General features: G+C 38.0%; 1 protein-coding gene across 1 annotated transcript; it reads right to left on the bottom strand.

Moving 5' to 3' along the window:
• Positions 1-223: 223 nt before the first annotated feature.
• On the bottom strand, positions 224-21,000 carry TCAIM (T cell activation inhibitor, mitochondrial). The gene is made up of 11 exons (XM_074860624.1): positions 20,866-21,000; positions 18,652-18,727; positions 15,265-15,400; positions 14,554-14,707; positions 13,107-13,353; positions 11,382-11,504; positions 8,648-8,745; positions 6,949-7,040; positions 4,492-4,724; positions 3,816-3,947; positions 224-757 (listed from the first exon to the last, which is right to left on the bottom strand). The coding sequence occupies exons 2-11, from the start codon at positions 18,714-18,716 to the stop codon at positions 532-534; spliced, it is 1,506 nt and encodes a 501-aa protein (XP_074716725.1). The 5' UTR covers positions 18,717-18,727; positions 20,866-21,000; the 3' UTR covers positions 224-531.
• Between the last annotated feature and the right edge of the window lie 302 nt (positions 21,001-21,302).

Here is a 21,302-nt window from a genome sequence, read left to right as displayed (position 1 = left end):
CCTGCAAAGTAGAAATACTCTGATGTTTTGTCTTTTTTTTTTTTTTAATTCAGTAAGAGGTAGCAATATGAAATGTCAATAATGCCACCAGATAATATAGGTACTCAACCTCTGCATTCAGTGAATCCCTTCAGCAGACATGTGATGTCTGGTTTGAGTCGTACGCTCTGTTTAAGAAGATCCATCTGGCAATATTAATGTATATTAAAAATACACACGCACATTTTTGCAGACTTGCAATTTAATATATTTTTGTAATTCACTACAAAAATGTGGTTTCACAACTGCTCCCATGCACTGGGACTCCTACAGTAGTATGGAGAACGTACAGATGTCTTTCCCAGAACTGGCAATACCATGCATTGTGCAAATTGTCTAGGACTCCAATCCTTTTTGAGCAGCAGTTAGAAGAAAATTTGTGGGTTAAATATTGATATCAAAATACAGATTTAAATAATTTACTCTTAAAAACATTCATATTTATAGCCTCTTACAGAAAATAAACAATTAATCTGATTATCAGATATGTCCTCAGTTTTTCCAGTTCCAAGGTATACACAGGTCTCCATCCTGCAGCACAGAGTAGAAATGCGAAATGCAAAGGTGCATGCCTTGTAGGTATGGCAACGATTCTTCTAGCAGTCGCTTACAACAATCTATCATCTGTGCACTGGAAACACTGGGTTCCTTATACAGCCGATCCAAAGAAAATTTTTCAGTGGAAGTATCGATTAGCTCTTTTTCTGTAATCATCATCCTAGCAAATGAAGACAACACACAGTGACAAAATTAGACTGTCAGCTCTTAAAAAAACCCTTCAGGTAAGTAAATTTGTAGGTTATATGCATGTAAACAAAAGTGTCACTTCAGGTACAGCTATGATTTTTGTTCAGGTTGATACCCATGTCTATACCTCAGAGGCTAGACTGAACATGTTTCCATGGCTATGGGCAACAGCATGCCTACACAGAGTCACATTTGAAAGTCATGACTTTTTTTGCTCACAAGGTAATGGGGAAAAATACCAAAATAAAAATCACATGAGGCTCCATTTTTAATCTAAGTACTTAAATAACCTTGGAAGTGTAAGCTTTAAGAATAAAATCATGTTAGTAACTACTCTTCTTAACTAAGACCAGTACTCTGCATGTCATCAAAAACAACGGATGGCAGGTACAGCCACCTGATGCATATTAAATGTGTTAATTGCAAGAAGTATATGGAATATTAAATTCATAGCTCGCAGATGATTTTTTCCATTCCTCCCAAACAAAACGTGGCAAGACAACGCATGGGAAACTCAAGCTACTCAGAAATAAAGTTAACGTGCAGAATTAAGAGTCACTGGAACTGTGGATCATCTGACGCAGACACAGTTCAGGTTCACCAAGCCTTACTAGCTCAGGTACTGTGCCATATTAATGTAGCTACACTTCCAGAGCCAGCTTGGTTACAGAAACAGTACCATCGCTGTCCTACAACACAGACCCTGTGCTAAACAGGGGAGGAGCTACAAAGCAGCAGCACATTTGCAGAGCCACTGGAATGTGAATCAGCCCTTGCAAACTAAGCACAGACACAGCTACTGAGAGCATTTGACTCGCGTGAAAACACTACTGTAGGGGCTCACCACCACTCTTTCCAGAGCTCAGTATGGGATCTCCATGTACCTGCACGGCACTACACTGTGCTGCGACACTCACATCGCTCTACAAGAGCCCAGCCCAGCTCTGGCAATCAGGGCTGAAGTGAGCCAGTGAGTTAACCTGGAGGAGTCTGCCATCTCTACTGACCCTATCGTACTGGCGCCACCCTCCTGAGCACATTCCTGAGCGCCAGCCCTTCTGTTCTGTGAAACCTCAAGCTCCCTTGAAGGATGTTGTTAGCTGCACATAGTGAGAACTGCAAGTTTTAGGTCACTTCCACAAGGAGGTTTACACCTCTATCACAATACATAACTGATACTTTACAAAAGCAAGGGAGGGAGAAGTAGATACATACTAAATCCTGCATTACTAGAAGGCTGACAGATAAGACAATTTTCTAGAGCAGCAGCATTTGAACTCCCCAGGGCATCAGGTCATACAGAATTCCAGCTACACTATGCTATTTACTGCATGTAGAATGCTCATCTGCATGTGCAAAGTAAATCCAGTACCTCTCAAAACATTTTCATCTCAGGGCCTCTTTTAACAACCACAGGAGGCTAAGGGAAAACCAGAGGTACAGAACAGGTTCTGTTCAAGGAAGCATTAAGTGGAAAAGGAGTTTTCAGCTTCAACAAAAAGACAACCAAGCGGAAATATGACTACCCGCAAAAAAAAAAAAAAAAAGGTGGTTAATCCAGAATGACTGTTTTGTATTTCCTACAGCTCAAGAACAAGAGAATGACAGATGAAATCACCAGGCTGTGGGTCTAGAAAACAAAGAACACCTCTTCTCTCCTTCATATATACACATGCTATATGTAATTCAACTCTGCAGTTTGATGCCACGGGACATTTTGGAGCCACAAAGTGTAAGTTGGCTCAAAAATAATTAGACAATTAAGGGGGAAAAAAATAAGATCTACTGAATGCTCTTAATGTGAGATAATGTTTCCAGCTTCAGGTATTTTCTCAAGTGCAGTCAGCCAGAAACTGGGAAGGAGTACAGAGTAAAAAACCCACTGTTTTTTCTGCCCCATTCATACAGCCTTTCTGTAAGCTAATGGATGATGGGGACAGACCTTCGATACAACCCAGTATAGTTGCTCTTTACTATTTTATACAAACCAGCAATCATCCAACACACAACAGAAGAGCTGAGATATTTAGCTTGGCTTTTACATTCTTACAACACAGCTGCTTATACTCTGACAGGAGCCCCACGTTTTTCCTCCATTAGTGTCTTTATAATGTGTGGTAGTGTGAGATTTTTTGGAGAGTCAGTCACCCAGATGCAAATGCATACATTGGCTACAACATCCCTCCCAACCTCTACAGACAATACTTTTTCAGCTGTCACATATGGACAGCTACATAGAAAGCTATTCAGCAGTTATCACTTATATGGCAAAATAATCTAACTTCAAAGCTGGACTAGGGTTATGGAAAAATTCCAACAAGCCTCCATGTTTTACCAAAGTCCATCTCCAAAACATATCTGCCCAAGTAATCAGGTCTTAACAGAGCTAAAACCATAAAGCCTTCAGTGAGACTCATGCCTAAAATAACCTTCACAAAAAAATATCTGGATCTATACATCACGTATATACACTGATGACAGTGCAATATTTCATTAAAAGCTCTCCAAAGCAGAAAAATAAACTTGCAGTAACAACCTCTAAAAGGACAGCAACACCCTATCACAGTATTTTATGCAAAGACCTATCACAGTATTTTATGCAAAATAAAACTAGTACCTCTACTTCATGTTCTTAATATCCTGTCACAACATAAGTAACATTAATAGAAGTTAGTTGCTTTTCTCATTCAATAAAATGGTCTCTTTTTTTAAAAAAAACCCACCTCTCCTTTGGTGAAATAATTGTAAAAAAAAAAAAAGTAATTTTGTCTTGTAAGCAAAAATATTTTATTTCTGAATAAAATACAACTGTTCCTACAAGGTGAAAGATGGGTATTTTCTAACAACTGTTTGTGTTCACTGAATGCTTAAATTAAAGCTGATAGGTGAAGTTCTATTTTATAAACAGAAGTTTTTTCCACCAAAAGAACAGGAATGCATTCTTCAAAGTTCTCCTCCTCCTCCAAATAAAACATATGACATGCAAAGATTTTCATAAGCTAAATGTATTGAGTCACATGAACACTTACTCCTCCTTTCTTTTCAGATTCTCTCTTGCTTGCTGTGCTTTGGCAAAAATAAACCATTGAAGGGTCGTTGGATCACAGACCGTTGGGATCACAAAGTGTCCAAATTCATGTAAGCTTGGTGCGTATCTGTCACTAATGAAACATGATGGAAGTAAAAAACAAGGTATCTTTTTTTTTTTACGCTATTTACATCAATTATTTTCACAATGAATTCTGAACATAAAAAGAATATCAATTAATTACAATCAGAATAATTGGTAAAAAAATTAATCGTTTTGTTCATGAGAATACAAAAGCATCATACCATAAAGCTTTTTTAAAATTACATTTCAAAAACAACCGTCAACAATACTCAAAAAATATAAACAGCAGCACCATCATACACAGCTGAGTGTTGACCTGACAGAACAAAACCTTTGATTTAACCCAGCACAACACTGTAAGATGAAGACATAACTCTGACTCTAATTTGGATGAAATAAGCAGGATTTTCTTCAATCTGATTCCTTCTTAAGCCATAAAAAGGCACTTAAAACCTCCAGAGACAAAAACACTGACATAATGTAAGTCCAAGATAGTATTAGTTTTCTTCTTAGTGAGAGCAATAATCAGTGTAACAAGAAAAAAAAGAAAGCAAAAGCTCTACAAGGAAGAAACCTTTCCTGCAAATACCTACCTTTCCAAAATCATTTGCAAGCCTCGCAAACTGCGAGGATGAAAAGGTAGTCTACTGTCACGTAATTTATTATAGAAAGAGTCCAGAGTCTCGTAGTATTCTTCTAGAGTCAAGAGGGGTTGCAGTTCTTCAATATATATTACTTGTATGCCTCCCAGAAGTTGGCCTATCCGATCTTCCAAGAACAGCAGTCTTTTTTGAAGTTTATAATAATTTGGCAATCTCTCAAAAATCTGTGCACACACACAAACATTTCCTATGTTACGAAGCATAAAACTTAATTTTAAGAAATGAAAAAAATAACAAGAAACTATAAAAGAGGAGACATGTAACAATGTAAACATGGAACCAAATGGAAAAAAAATAATCAGAGAGTACCAAAAATCAGAAATATCAAGTATATACATTTTGGGGCAAGATATAATGGAATAAGCTCATAAGTATTTTCAGTATTTATACTATAAAGGCACCAAAAGACTGTAGCAAGACTGATGGATGTCCTCTTTCTCTCTATATATACAGAAATTAATAATCCCAGAGGAAAAAAAATATAATCTGAGGTTTACATAAAATATTTATCACCACAGTTATAGTGGCAGAACTATTCCACATACGGTTAAAAGGGGTTTTGCCAGCCTAATTTATACCAATTCTCAAAAAAGAGAAGTCTCTGTTGCTGGAACTAGTTCTTTCCAAAGGTTTGGATGATAACGTAGCTCGTCTTGAGTCTGAAGGGAGAGGAGAAAGGAGGAAGGTAGCAGAGCTCTAATTTACAAAACCTATACCGGAAAAGTTTAAGAAGTGATCAGACTTGTGAGTTGAGACATAGAAGGTGTGATAGGGAGAAGGCTGGAACAAGGCAACAAGTGAAAGAGGAAAGTCTGTAGTAATTGTCGCTACTTACCATCTACCCTGTTATTACTAGAACACAGTTTTCCACACAAAAAAATACTGCTGCTGGAACAAGTCAAGTGATTTCAGAATAATCTCTTCAGAAATCCAAGACAGTAGTAGAATCAGAGAGCTTTTGGCACAATAAAATCCACTGGTTCAGCATTTCCATTGGTTAGAAGAAAAACTGCAGAAATCCTCTAAATACTGTGCCTCTGATCAAGCATTCTACAGACTGGACACTATTCTACTGTTTCCTCTTTCTAATAATTATTAACAAAAGTTCTAGCACTTATGACTGCTTTCTAAAATGGCTTAGATTTGGACAAAAAATCCTGTTCTCTAAAATAAGCGGCTAACCAATCTCATGAAGATTTTCACTGACTTTTTTCTGTGTATCACCTAACATGATCTTCAGTGCATTTTAAAACAAAAAGCCCTTGATTTCAGATTCAAATACATACTTCTCCTCTGTCTTCCAAAGCAAATACTACCACCACAACCAACTCTACACATTGTCCCATCTGCACAATACTTTGTGCACATATGACCCCTTCAGAAAACCCCTCGGCAAAAGTTAGAAAAAGGAAGCATTTCTCTTTTCAAGGAAAAGAGTGGGGTTTTCAGCATTTATCAAAAGAACACTTTTATTCCAATGACTATCAACACTTGCAAATCTCAGAGCAGAAAGTTTTGCATTAAATTCTAGTTTCTCAGTTTAAGCTCTTTGTAAACCATTCACGTTAACATACTGTGGTTTCCCTCAGTGAAACATATAGGTGAAAATTCAAACAACCACCAGAGGAAGATTTGGATTGAGTGTCAAATTTTCATATTATTCATTGATTGGAATATAGAATATTCTGATGTTCCAGCTATATTCTCAACTATGAAATTCCACTGATTATTTTGATATATAACTATCAATAACATTTCAGTAACCAAGATTCAAGAAAATTTCCTTAAGTGACATGCTGATATTGCTACATAGTTTGTGGTTCTTTGTATTTAATACTTTATCATTTAGGATGCCAGAAAGCTTGTCAATTCTAAACTTTACAGAAGCAGCAGCAGAATTTACTAAATATATATTTCTGCAACATCCACATTATCTGCCTAAAAACGAAGTGGTGTGACAGGGTTGTTTAGCAGCCACTGACTGAAATGACCACTTCACAACTCCCTTTAAGTCCCATTTTTACAAAAAATCTGAAGAGAATTCCTAAATTCTTCATGGGAATGAGCTCTTTATGGATAATGAAATATTCTGCCAGCGCTTGTTGCATAGACTGGAACACTGCATAATAAATTATTTTTCTTTGTATCTAATTAGGAGTAGGACTGATTTGTTAGTGAAAACAGCAGTAAAGATCTGACAAAAATTGTTGTTAGTAAGTGTATCACAGGATTAAATTCAGAATGCAATGTTCACAGTTATGCTAAACATAGTAGCTATGTGTTTGCTTTAAACTACTCTTCAGTCAATCTGCACCAATTAATATTTTGGTTATGGTTTAAAAAAAGTCGTAACAAGAAGCATTATTGTTTACTTTGAAATCTTCTTACTTTGGTCCAGTGGTGGTGAACATCCATGGTCCCCAGCATTATGTGGCCTGCTGCACTCATACCTGAACGGTCTGTAAATACCACTGTGCGTCCTAAAGATTGAACAAAGCGCTCTTCTAATTTGGGTTATTGCAATTATTCCCACAATTATTTAAGGCTTAACTACGCTACTGACATGTCACAAGCAACACATTTCTGCAACACAAACACACACAAGCAGGTGCTTTTGTTATTCTCAAAATTTGAAAGACTGATTCTTGAAAACTCTAGTTCAAGAATTTTTTTTCATACAAACCTTACCTAGCATTTGCCTCCTCCCTGTTTAAACTTGATAGATTTTTAGTTAACCGGAATTTTTTCTTACAAAAAATACTTTTAAAATAAGAGAAAGTCACAGCAGACAGCATATTCAAAGAATCTGTACAAATCATGTATACAGCAGGAATATATGCTGTATGCCTAAAGTAAGGTAAAGGTTGGTCAAAGAACTATTAGCACAGCCATTCAACACTACTTCCACAGAAACCTCTGCAACATGCAAGGTTCTTGCTCTTTTTCTTTTAAAAGAAAGAATAGAGACAACATGAAAGGATAATACTATGTTTACTTTTGGGGGGACAAATCAGTTTTGAGTCTGTTTGTTTAAGTGAAGCACAAAGATCCTCAAGAATTCTTTAGGGTAAAAGCATAGGCAACTATTTATCAAAATAAGCTTCCACAAAGGTCTTCAGTGTGATGTATTAATCTACAAGACAAGGCTTAAATAGAAGCTCTCACTCTCAGAAATCAGTTTTCCAAAATCCTTAAGAGCAAGCAACACTGACTCTAAGGCATCTGGTCCATCCTTGTACCCTAAGGCAACTGTACCTGTATAATTACTGACAAGTATTTGTCCAGTATATTATTAAAGATCTTCAAAGATGGAGACTACAACAGGTTCACAAGACAGACTTCTCTAACACTTTAAATCCTTAGCATGCTTAGGTGAAGAAACTAACTTGAAACCTGATACAATTTAAAACTACTACTTACTGTCCTACCTACTCCGTCTTTTGACAAAGGATTAAGTGAACCCTCAAATGAAAGCCACTCAAAACTGAGCATCTGCAGACAGGCATAAAATGTGGCAGTTGCAATTAGAGGAAACAGCTACTGCCACAGGTCAAACAGCTGTATGAGAAGAATAGTAGGTCAGGTTTACAGAGTATTTTAGTTTTTCCTGAGAAAATACAGACTATAACATAGGTATTTTATGGAACATGCATGGTAAGAGAAAACAATATGATTTTAAAGGTATTCTAGTAGGTCCTCCTTATATTGACTCTTTGGAGAACTACTCACATTTCTGTCTTTAATCTACCATGGGTAACAATCTATTGCTACCTCCACCCTTTCAGAGGTTCAGGCTGGATTTTTTACTTTCATTATTAGTACTAAGTCTAGTGCCCTCAACTCATTCAGTTTGCATTTATTAAGAAGTAAAATAGAAGCTGAGTGTAGCAGATAGGAAAGGTCACTTAAACAACCCAGTAGCTTAAAATGTAAGTTCTCGCCAGCTTTTCAGTAAGCTTGACAGGTTTGTTTTTGCAGTTATCAAAAGCATTTGTGAAAACAACTAGAGCTCCCTTGTCACAGAAGACTCATGCTCATCTTTGCATCAATACTATATTAGGATCTGTGAAACAAGCAACAGAAATACCTTTAACATTCTTTAATACTTCAGGTCTCTGTTGGACTAAGCGACCTAGACTGTGTAGTTGGCTACAGCGGTGAGCAACACCCCAGCTTCTCTGCCACCTAAATAAAAATATAATTGAGAGCATTTCATTCTCAACATTATTTAAAAAATAAACAAAATCACAGAAGTTGAGATGCAGCTGAAAGCCTTGTAACACAAACAAGTCAAACAAAATAGCACTCCAAGAGTAATAAAAGCAAAGGCCTACTGAAAAGCTGTCCATGTCATATGCTATTTGAACAGATAAAATGCCTAAATAAAATTTCACAGTTTTTCTTAGTGAGTGCCAAAAAAAAAAAAAAAAAGAATAAAACCAGACATAGGAAAAACAAATATAAAACCTGGTAGACAGAGCAGAACTTGCAAATCTCTGTCCCAATGAGAAGGTGGTAAGGAAATGGCATCCAGTATTTGGTTCGGTCATGTTTCATGCAGTGTCTGTACACTGTGTAACGTTTGTCTAGAGGAGCAAATACTGTATATAAGGACATTGTTCTTTTTTTCCTTTGAGTTCCTAGACCAAAACACTACTAGGATTCCAGTGGTAAGTTGTTTTAAATATATATTTTTTCTTATTTTACAGTGGAATAATTTTTGTTAAACCATATGGGAGGCAGGTGTTACACTGGTGACTTTAATACATAAAGTTTTCACCTCTTGTCCATCACAGACAGATCAGACAAACTCCTAACTAAATTTCAAAAAGCATTTAAATTTAAGGTTGTCCCAGTGTATTGAAAAATTGCATCCTTTTACAAACTTCTATCCAATATAAAACTGACTCAAAATGGGAAATTACCATTCCCTTATTGTATTGGGTCTGTCTGGGATGGAGTGAATTTTCTTCACAGCACCCCTGTGTTTTGTATTTTTAACTAAAACAGCGTTGATAACACACCATTGTTTTAGCTATTCTGCAGTGCTGGCAGTGTCCAGGTTTTTGCTTTTTCTTCCCACTCTGCCCCCCTCCATCAGTGAGTAGGCTAGGGTGGGCAAGAAGCTGGGAGGGGATGCAGCCAGGACAGGTGATTCCAGCTGACCAAAGGGACATTCCAGACCACATGATGTCACGCTCAGCAAGGGGACCCTCGTGGTTATGGCGTTTGTCTTCCCAAGCAAGCATTAGACATGCTGAAGCTCTGCTTTCCAGAAGGGGCTAAAATACCTGCCTGCCGATGGGGAGTAGTGAATGAATTACTCCTTTTGCTTTGCTTGCACACACAACTTTGCTTCACTTCACCTATTAAATTTCTACCTTGATCCACAAGCTTTCTTGCTTTTGCTCTTCCTATTCACGTCCTCCCACCCTGCTGGGGGTGTATGAGTGGGAGGCTGTGTGGGTGCTGGGGGTGCTGGCTGGGGTCAACCCACATAATTTTGTTTAGGAAAACCTAACTGGCAAAAAACCACTTTGGGGTGCAGAGGATGGCACTATGCCACAGCACTTATGAGGCAATTCAACCTATTATAATGCAACTCATTCGAATAACTATTTACTATTACCTAGCAATATCACTTTGCTTTCAGTAGCACCAGACAGGAATGTAAAAAGGTGGCTTATAGATCCTACCTTCTCTTCAGCTGTCCTAAACTTATCCATGGAATAAAGCCAACGACCCCATTATTTTTTCAAACCTCTGTGAACGCTAGCATTAGACTGAAGGATCACAAGTAGTAGTTTCTTATTAAGATACTTGCTTGTCAGATTTCTGACATTCACAATCCTTTCTGAATTAAGACAATATAATTCTTGGAAGGTTAATAACTCTTCATGGAACACAATAGTTTTAGTGTATTTTAAAAGCACAAACTGTTAAGAAAACTAAATATAAGCCATGAATAAGACCAAACCTACGGATATAATACTGAAGACTGTTTCAGAAACTTAAAAACACTCACCACAGCACAGTTGCAGAGGATTAGAAATTGTGTTCAAAAAAACTGGCTTCAGCTTAAAGGAAGCCAGGGTCTTTTACAGGGTGAAAGGAACAAAAGTACAATTTCTGAAGCTCCAACTCCCTCTTTCCTGGTTAAAAGAAGAACTTAACAGACTAGCCCTTGAAATAATCCCCCGAAGTTTATTCTTTCATTATTGAATACCCTGCCTTTTCCCATCCTGAACATTCCACTTCAGAACATCCTCATCTGAAGGCACAAAAGTTAAAAAAGGATCATAAATTATTTTCTGGAAAAATATTCTGAAGAATCAAGATCACCAACTGTATTCAGGCCTTTCAACAAAACAAATATCCTCCTCCTCTGGAGTGGGGGAAACAAGACATTAGAAAGAACAACGTTTTTATTAAGCCTTCACAGGATGTCAATACATACCATGTGGAAAGTTGCATTTCATTGCCAATCTAGTTACCTTTGTAGATATTCACTTGAATTCTGGAAGAGCAATTTTATCCAGCAAAACACCCCAATTAATGCATACACACAGGTCCTATTTCAAGCACTTACGTGTTTGCCTCAACTGGAGCCTATGTTATTAGTTACAAAGCAGATTGTAACAGGAGACTTTGGTCCCAATCAAATTCTTCTAGAAAAATATTATTCAGTGCAGTAACGCTTTTACACATACGAAATATAGCTGTTTTGCTGGAATAAGCCTTTAAATCTCATGGTGTAGTATTACACAACACTTCCTCGCTTTGACTGTCTTAGTGCAAGTCCAACTGATCTAATTTATTACCTGATATCTGAGAGCTGGAGTTGATGAGAGAGTTCAAATTTTAAACGTTCTAGTTCTTTTCTAAGTGGCAAACTCTTTTTCAGCTTTTTTACTGCACTTGCTTCATTATCATCTAGCCAGGATCTGAAAGAAGAGGAGGAAAAAACCCCCAACAGTGGAGGCATTCTGTATTATCTTTCATGCAAACTGTACAACTCACTGAATTCTTACTGTTAACATTAATGTTTTATTTCAAGTTACCAGGTAAAGGGATTTTTTAGAAGTAGAGGACAGAAACTGAAATTGCTAAATGATTCACTTTAAGATATCTACAAAGGAAAACCTGGCACTTAATGTCTTTGGGGGGGACTAGGGAATCAAATCGAACCAAAAGACACTGACAGTGTTACAACCGTAAGACTCAAAGGCATAGAGCAGCAGATTAGTGGGATTTAGGGGGGGCAGCTTCAGAAGTTAGTGCTTTAGTTCCCACACATCTACCTTTAAAAAAAAAAAAACCCAAACAACCAAAGTGATCATAGTAGACTATCAAATAAGGGAGGTGGTACTAGAGGGCTAAGTTAGGTAACTCTTACAGAGCTGGGATGAACATAGATTAAGCAGGTCAAAGTTTTAAAGTTCTTTTGTCAATAATCACAACCAGGCAAACATGACTCAGAGTACATCTAAAACTTTCAATAAACAGATCATTATATTTCTAGGAAAAACCTACTCTTTAAGAGATTTAGCCTTTGTTCATAGCATACTTATTTTCATACTCTTATTTTTACAAACGAATACTTCTGTTCTCATACTGTATTCTAAGCAAAAAAATCAAACTTGAAAGCAAAAAGAGAGGCCCAGTGCCAAATGGCTACGTATTAAAACCAGACTGTTAATATGTAACTGTTCATAGCATTTCTTGTAAATGTGTAAAAATAAGTAAAAATATTCTCTAGTATGTTAAATCCCAGTTAAGTGTTTTACAGTAGCATATATTATAGTAGTAGTTTTATTTGCAAGGTGCTAGGCAGGATGAGGGGTATTCTTTGCTCTGAAGATACTACTACCACAGTTCTGCATTTATTTCAAATGTCCCTAACTCCCATTGTTACAAGTTTTTCAAGGCAGTATTGTTCACCCTTCCCCAAAATGAGCACATGCAGATTTTATAAGCAACCAACTTCTAACACACAATATGCTGCATTTAATGCAAATTCAGTATCTGAAATTGCCTCAATTTAAATATTAAGGTTGGTATGCTGAACAGCAAATAGAAGCACAACACTAAGATATCTGGCAAATTAAAACATTTTAACCTTAGTTTTCATGTATTATCTCCCACTCCACCCCCAACAGAATGTGATAATGAAATACTAACAATAAAGTTGTGTTACAGAAGTCCTGCAAGAGGCAAGGAGCTATTTGGAGCAAGTGGAACCTCTGCCTCCTTCTGAATGGACTGACCAATATTCCACACAACTGAAAAACTAGATCAACCAAAACTAGATTGACCAAACATGAACACTGGGCAAAGAGACAAGAATGCCTCAGCTTAGCTGGCACTACAGTTATCCCAGCAGCTCATCTGAACTCTCCTTAATTATAAAAAGTGTGACAGAATTACATGTTGGACAATAAAGTTTTGTATTGTTCTGAATGTTTAGATTGCCTTTAAAAAACTCAGCATTAGAATATGACCAATTTAGGTTACAAAAATATCAGTTATATAAAAGCCTTACATACATTAAAGTTGTTTCCACTCTCTGGGCTTGTTCTAGTTCCTCCTCAGGATCCTTGAATCCAGTAAATGAATAATATGTCTTATCCCATTTGATAGGTCTGTTCACTGTGCTTTTTGCTTCCTTGTGGGGCTGAGAGTTCACATTCAAACTCTGAATATGCTCCGTAGATAAACTGCAGGAGTTGAGAATATCTAATACTGTGCTCAGGAGATCCCTAGTATGTAATGTAAAACTGACTGCTCGAAACCCTATAAAATACAAGTCCCACAAAATTAGTATTATTTAACTACTTATTTAAAATGCATTCACATTTCTCTCATCTTACAAGAACCCAAAGAAGGCATACATAGTTGGAAATTATTATGATACTGTTATTTCGATACTCACTGCAAAATTCACATGCAGTTTAACCTTTAAAACTTATGTGTTCAAAAATATAAATACAACTGTTTTAACTACCCAAATCATTGGACAAACTGGAAACCTAGCTACAGATGCAGCATAACCCCAGAAAAGATGCCTTCACTTTAGCAGTGGGTGGCAGTTTTGTCCAAGAGCTCTACGCAATTCACGTTATTACTGATCATCACTTTGGATATAATTCACTGTAGAAATACAGTACTACAACAGCTCTTCACAGGCGATGAACACAAGCTTCGGAAAAAAACGTTACACTTGCACACTGGGTAAAACTACGTCCCATCACTTAGCTATCAGGCCTAACTGCCCCATTAGAAAGCAAGCAAGGATTAGACTCAAGAGCAGAACACAGCTGCCAGTTCAACTGTTATTTTAGGTAGATCGGACATAACACTACTATTTTCTTAAAAAACAGTACGATTTTGTTTTGTAGTACTAGGGTCCCTCACAATTTGCTCAAGTGTTTTGACTAGCAGCATAAAGAGTATAAAACTTATCTGTTAGGTAAGGCACAGGAGTACATCAGAAACGAATACGTAGATTAAAGTTAATCAAAACCAATATTCCAAACTCGGCAATATTTTCTGTAGTCTCACAGCTAAGAAACAATGTGGTAAAGTGAAGCTTCAGATATTATACAACTTCTGCTTACAGAGTAAATTCCTACTGATTGTACAAGCATTGTAGGACATTGTGTACTACACATTATCAGCAATACCCAACTGTTGTTCCAGTTAAACGTGACAACAGTATTAAAAGCAGAAAAATTATCATCTACATCAAGCTATGTTTTTTACTTCCTCATACTGAAACTTGACCTCAACTTTGTTATTTCTCATTCTTTCAATGCTTTTTAAAGATTAAGATGTTTAATTACTAGGGATGGTCCTAGCTCTCTGATCTAATATGCATTTTCATGGTTTGACAGGATTTTATTCAGTTGAAAAGTCGTTATGACTGCACAGGGCTAAGTAATGGTCTGAAAGAATTTAATACAGGAAGATACGTTCTGCACGATATAAAAGCACCTGAAGAACTGAAGGATTCTTGAACATTGGAAGAGTTTGGTTCTCTTTCTCTTACATAAAAAGTAAGCTGTGTTGGCTTAAAAGACCGAAATCCTGGTTTCTGTAGATTCTCCAAGTAGCCATTTAACCTCTTCAGAGAGTTTTCATTTACTTCCTGTTAAAAAAAAAACCAAAACCCAAAACATTACAGATCATGAATTTGGCCATTTTTCATCTAAACCTTTTTAATCTCACACGCAGAATTAGTTTTTACAAATTGCCAGCTGCTCTTAACAAGTAGTGATATAGTTCACATTCTCGGCACAGTAATTATCTTGCATTAATAAACTGCATGACGTACATACTTGTACGTTCTCGTACATTCCAGAAAACAACTTCTAAGGCTTTCAAGCTTAAAGAAATCAATTGATTCAAATACAATGCACAGCACTTCAAAGTGATAAAGCAAGTAATACATATTATAAATTAGTCTGGAAGGATTCAGTATTTTTTTTGTAACAATTAAACAGAAAATATGACTAATAAATAATGGATGCTTAAGGGACCTATCCTTGTTAAAAATAAAGAAAGTACATCTTTTTATTCTCTGGTAAGAACTATATTCAATTCTAATACTACTTTTTTTTTTTCCTCTGACAGCAGGAAAACTAGAAAATTTCCATCCTTAATACATGACACATTTACAAAGAAAGCATACTAAAAGATTTTTACCCTCTCTTTGGGATGCTGGCCAAAGAAATCTGGATGCACAGCAAAATAGAAAGGTCTGAGAGCATTGATGGCATCAGCTCCTGACAAAGCTCTTGACTGAAGAACACACTGTAGGAATACCTTCTCCAGACATAATCTGTTAAAGTAATAAAATGTTTATGTAGGAAGCAATCAATCAAGTGACAAACTGATAAATTACATTAGAATGTGACAGAATGGAGTAAACATTCACAGTTGCAAGTACAATCATTTAAAACTGGTATTAGAAGTTTGAGTTCTGGATTTTTCCCCTTGGGACTCACAAAACTATTTATACAGAGCAAATCCAACAGGTTTGAGAGATGGTGGATGCTAATGGCTGATTAAAGACATGTAAATATGTACAATAACTTTTCTCTCTACTTTCTCAAAGCACGCTCGAATAAAAATTCCCCACTCAAGTAGTTCAAATGATGAAGACCAGCTTTAGTGGTATTTTTTGTAGCTGTTGCTGAAGTTGCTCTTAAAAGCCAACCTTTACATACTTACGAACCTCCAAGTTAAAAAGCCAAACCCAGTATTTTTCAAGCAGTGCCAAAAGAATATTAAATTTTACCCAGGAATAAAATAATCACAATTCAATCAAAATAAGTTCTGCATTAGGTTCTGATGTCCACATACTTGTGTCCATTAAAAAAAAATAAAATCTACTTTCCCTAACATACTCTTTCATAGAAGAGATCCGGTAAAAAGAGTACTTTCTGCCCCTTGATCTTCACTGAAATAGAACAAGGACTACAAGAAATTTCAGTGGTAGGAAGATTGTTTCACCTAAGATCAGAAGCAGAAGATGATGAAGTTCTAGGAAGTTCAGAAAGTACAAAAGATTGAATACCTCCAATTATGCTTAAATTAATAGTTCTCCAATGAGCACACTTGTATAACAGAAGACTGAAATGGAAGGAAAAACAAGTTCTGAATTAAAGACCACCAAAATTTCCTGCCATAGCTCAAAGCTGATATTCAGGTTAGCAAACTAATTACCAAGATACAGTATATTTAAAAGCAGCAAGAAAATGTGAATTGGTAAGTATTTAGTAATAGATTTCTCCTTCAGCTGATTTCAGAGTCTAAGAAATTCAACAGGCCAACCATTTTCTCTGTGATTAGCGTTCATTTTAGTTTGCAACTCAGAAGGGTAGGGATTCTGCTCTGTTACGCAATACAATGCTGTTTCACTCCTCACAGTATCATTCTAACTGCAAGCCCCAAAGAGGAAAGCCCCAAATAGGAGGCAAAGCTGCTTCCAATTCACATAAAACTAGTAACTTTATTGATAATAGTAAGCAAGACTATTTTACAAAGAGCTATTTCTTCAGCATATTAGACCACATAATTGTCCTGGACACAGAAACATGTAAGATTATTTCCCTACTGCTTTAATTAACTAAAAAAACCCAAACAACCAAACCCCCAAATCTGTGCTCAGACAATAAGCAGTATTTTTCATTTTGACAAATGGTAAATAACAACAGCTGAGCTGTCAGGCAGATGCAATGACCCTTACTTTACCTTTTTTCTGTCAACCTTTCCAGCTCTTCAATTAGAAACATGAAAGCAGTTAAAGCTAATGTTTTCTGCCTAAGAGGTGGGCAAATATTTAATTAGTAGGTCTTAAAAGTCAGCTTGCTGAAAACAGGGTAAGTTTTCATAGAAAAGTGGGATGGAAAACCTGTAACGCAAGATGACTGATGAAATTTCAAACTGTTACGACTAAAAACAATTTTCATGTGTATAGATTAAGTGGAAGATTAAAAAAAGATAAAATGTATTACTGTCAAACACTTCTACCTCCTTGCTGGCTGCATCTCAGAAAAAAAAGAGTCTAAGACTAGCCCATGATTCTACTCAAAACAGCAGGAGATGGTGAAATACCACAGTAATATCATGTTTTTATAGTGAGCAAAACTTCTCAATGACATGAAAATGCCAGAGGTGCTCAGTGATGCAGGAAAAACCCCTCTACCTGACCTGGCAAGAAAGGAAACAAAGCACACTGGATAAAAGTCCACTTGGTCATATGCTTCACCATTTTGGATCTGGAAACACCAAAATAATTGTCTTGCTGAAGAAAAAAAAATAGCAGGAATTTTCTTTTTTTTAAATTTTTTTGTAGCAAGTGGACACAAATAGGTAAAAAGGAAAAATTCTTTCCAACAAAGAAAAAAAAAAAGGGTAAATTAACCAGCTACCTGACAGCAGTTTTGATTAACAGCCCTACAAGAAACCCACATCCTCCTAGGAGGAAGCAAGGAGGTCAGTTCTCTCTTCACTTTATTCGCGCCATTTCCCACATCCACTCTCAAGCTACATAGCATACTGTCTCCATTAGTTAGGAAAGAAAGCTCCAGCATACCTGGAAACTATTAATCATACTTCCCAGTTTATTAATCATAAACTTCCATCTGGTATTCTACAAGAAAAATGGCCAAGTATGGTTAACTTCAGTTCCCTTGTTTTGTATCCAAACAACACTGTCATGCTAGTAGGAAGGTTCAGGATTCCAGCCAAAAGTCTATTTTGAACTTGCTTAAAAGAGAAACGCTCAAAGGCCAAAATTAGTCTGCATGACAGAAGGAAGAATTCATTCACTGAAGGTGAAAGACAGAACTCTGAGGCATCCTTCAAGTGAAGTGACAAAATAAGTGAATTAAAATGAATTTAGAGAGAGAAAATGTAAGAAAGATGCTTATGGCTTCACTCACAAGGAGCAAGGATTGTTCCAAGAGCTTCATTCAGATATGAAGAGCAGAGAAAGGCTTCGTGTTAAAATCAAGGTCATAACCACTTCGAGGACAGCCGACTTCACTTCGTGAAAGATATGAAACACAATCTCCACTAGAACACATTATGTAATCATACTCTAGGACTGATTTAATTTATTGATTAAATAATTCCCTTCAGCTTTCTTTTTACTACTTCTTCACATCTCTCTGAAGTTTAACTTTTTGGCATACAGCTTTGGCACTGAAAAGCTTTGTTAAATTAAGCTCATTATTACACATATATTCACTCATTCTGAAGCACTAAGCTTTAATAACTCAATAATGCAGTAGTATATAGGATATCATATTCAGATTTAGACTGTAACTTTCTCATAATTAAGCTATTTTAAAACCCTTGTTTTGTTGAGAGCCTTTTTAATGTCTGACTTGAGGACAGGCAGGCATATGGCTTTTGGGGATTTTCAACTGTGGATGCTCTGCTGAAAGCTTCAAGCTGTAAAGATGAGAAAGCCAAAGAAATAAGCATTAAACAAAAATACCAAACCACTTTTACATACATGCAAGTCATAAGCAAACACTTAAACATATGCTAAAGGTAAATTAGGTCAGCAACATGCCTTACCTTCTCACGGCTCTCAAGCAGCAAAACATTTCAGCAATGCAATGGTCAAGCCAACTTTCATCCATCCACTAACTCACTTAAAAGAAGAAAAAAAAAATCCTGTTTAGTAATGGAAATGAGTATTTCTCCACGTTACTTAATGATTCTCTAAATCCTAGGTGATAACTTTTAAAGCCACAATAGTAACATAAAATTGAGAAATCACACATAAAACCTAAAACTTTGCATAAGAATGTTTTTGGTTTCCTCCACTAACAGTGAGTCTTACAAATATTAAAAGTTGTTACTGTATTTTGATTTGAAGATGAATATCAAAAGATGTTCCAGTTAGGAAATAAACCTAAAAATTTATTTACTGAAAATGTTTCCTGCTCTTCCTGATGTTCAGTTTTTGTCTTGAAGTATAGAAACAAAAAAAAAAATATAGAAGCTTTCTTTAAACACTAACGCATACCAGCTCATGGAATTCGATGTAAATTTTTACTCTGCTAAGTCCAAAACTTTCAAACAAATGATAATACTTAAAAATTTTTATGCCAACTCTTTTAGGGGGGCACAATATATAACCAAAGGGAAAGAGACTGTCATACAACAATGCTTGGAAATCTGTTATCAAAAGTTTGCTGTCATTCATAAAAATGAACTAACAATTTTTACCAGTAACTTCTGCACTATGCAACTGTAATTGAGAGTTTTCCAACAGGAAGTAAACCACTTAGCATGTCAGAGTGCAAACATACACCTAATTATAATTATTATGAGAGAAGCTCCCTACTGGCAATGTTTGCTCATATGTTTTCATGCATTTTTTTAAAATACACTTTTCTTTGCACTTTTCAGAATAACGTGTTCTCACTAAATATGCCATTTTGAAGCACGTGGGATGAACAGTTATCAGAGAAATATCATCCTTGTTCCTATACAGCATGATAGTTCCTATGACTATTTTGCAAAACACTGTAAGTTTTAGAAGTGCATCTTGCTAATACAAATATACTTCACTGAAAACATAGATTCTTTACCAAGTATTTCACTAGAGGCAAATAGGGTGAGAAAAAAAATATGCTGAGCTAAAATATCCCTAAAATACTTTATAATTTTTGTCTTATTTTCAACTAGGTGGGCAATAATTTCGTTTTTAGTGTCCCTAAGAACAGTCCTAATCATAAACTAACTTAAATACATTAACAAGCTCTCTGGTAATAAAACAGTTTTCTCTCTCTGTAATTTTAGCTTCAGGGATTTGGACAGAGGATGGAAAAAAACAACAGTCTCACTAATCTGTGGTGACACTTTATATAACCAGACAAAAGCATCATTGTTTCTTGTTTTAAATGCTCTATTAACTGCTTAGAAGTAGTTACGTTGCTTAGTTAAAAAATAAAATCTCCTGGTTTGAGCAAGTTTCACCTGCACCCACCTCAAAGATAAGTTTGCTAACACAAAGCAAAACATTAATTATGTTGCAGTCATTTTGCAAAAGCCTTTGGAAACATGACACTGCGTGGCACCACCTCACTGCCCAAACCGAGATTATCTCTTTCAGGTGTTTACCTGCGCTTGACCCTTAAGGTAGTATGAAGAGAACGGTATGAAAATAAACAAGACGACAGTGTTCAGAAAACAAGCTCGGGTGCAATCGACTCACTCGCTGCCTGAGAGAAAATAAGCTATGTAGCGATCCAACCGCTAACAGTTTTAACTATTTAAAACAGACCCCTGACAGAATTCACTTTAAGGTAAGGGCAGGTCTTTCCTACAGCCGGTTAACGGCCCAGCTTAGCGAGGAGTGTCACGGGCCGCTCCCGCCGCCCCTCTAACAGGCACGGGAATAAGGAGCCGGCCCCCCGCCGCTCTGGGGCCCGCCGATGCTGGCGGCCGTGCGCGGCGCCCGGGCAGGTGCCTCGGGACTCGGCCACCGGCGAACGACGGCAGCCGGTCGGCGGCGACGCGCAGTCCCGTAGGGGGGTGCTGCCACCCCTGCTCCGCCACCAGAGGAGCCCAGCGAGGCAGCCCCGTTTCGGCCCCGTTTCCCCCCCCGCGGCGGGGAACGGCACGGCCCGGTTTCAGCGCAGCCCCCCCCGCCCCCGCCCGGGCTCGGCCTCGCGACGGCCGAGCCGCCCGGCCAGCCGCCCGCGCAGGAGGACGGTGGGGTCGCGCTGCCTTTCCCCACACCCCTCTCCCGTGTTCCCCCTCGGCCCGGCGCCCGCTTACCGCCACGGACGGACGGCGCCCACCGGCGCTCGGCCCCCATCGCCTGGCGCAGTCGCCCCCGCCGACGGCCCCGGGGAGGCGGCGGGAGGGGGCGGGGCAGCCGCGGCTGGCGAGGGGATTCCCGCCGGGGGCGGGGCCGGGGCGGCGGGGACAGCGCGCGCCTGCGCCGCCAGCCCCGGCGGCTCCTCCGCGAGCGGCCGCCCCGCCCCCGGCGCTCACGTGGCGGCCGCGCGCCCTCCCCTGCGCAGGCGCAGCGGGCCGTTGTCCGCCGCGCGCAGGCCGCTCCTCAGGGCCGCCGGGGCTCGCCGGACCCCCTGGAAATGGCGCCTTGGGCCGCGCTGGGGGCCCGCAGCCGTGCGGCCTCTTTCGTGAATGTTACGCGTCGGGTACCGGAGAGAGAAGCACGTAACAGCTATTCATTTCGTGCTTCAGGTGTT

Source organism: Strix uralensis, chromosome 1 (genome assembly GCF_047716275.1).
Source record: "Strix uralensis isolate ZFMK-TIS-50842 chromosome 1, bStrUra1, whole genome shotgun sequence".
Classification (NCBI taxonomy): Eukaryota; Metazoa; Chordata; class Aves; order Strigiformes; family Strigidae; genus Strix; species Strix uralensis.
This window is presented reverse-complemented; position numbering and strand designations above follow the sequence as displayed.

Excerpts from the sequence above, each read along its gene's own strand:
- TCAIM (XM_074860624.1), bottom strand. The coding sequence starts at position 18,716 with ATGGATGAAAGTTGGCTTGACCATTGCATTGCTGAAATGTTTTGCTGC. Across the intron at positions 15,401-18,651 it reads TGCTTGAGAGCCGTGAGAAG|ATTATGTCTGGAGAAGGTAT; the intron begins GTAAGGCATGTT and ends TTACTTTAACAG. Across the intron at positions 7,041-8,647 it reads AGTATTAAAGAATGTTAAAG|GACGCACAGTGGTATTTACA; the intron begins GTATTTCTGTTG and ends TTCAATCTTTAG.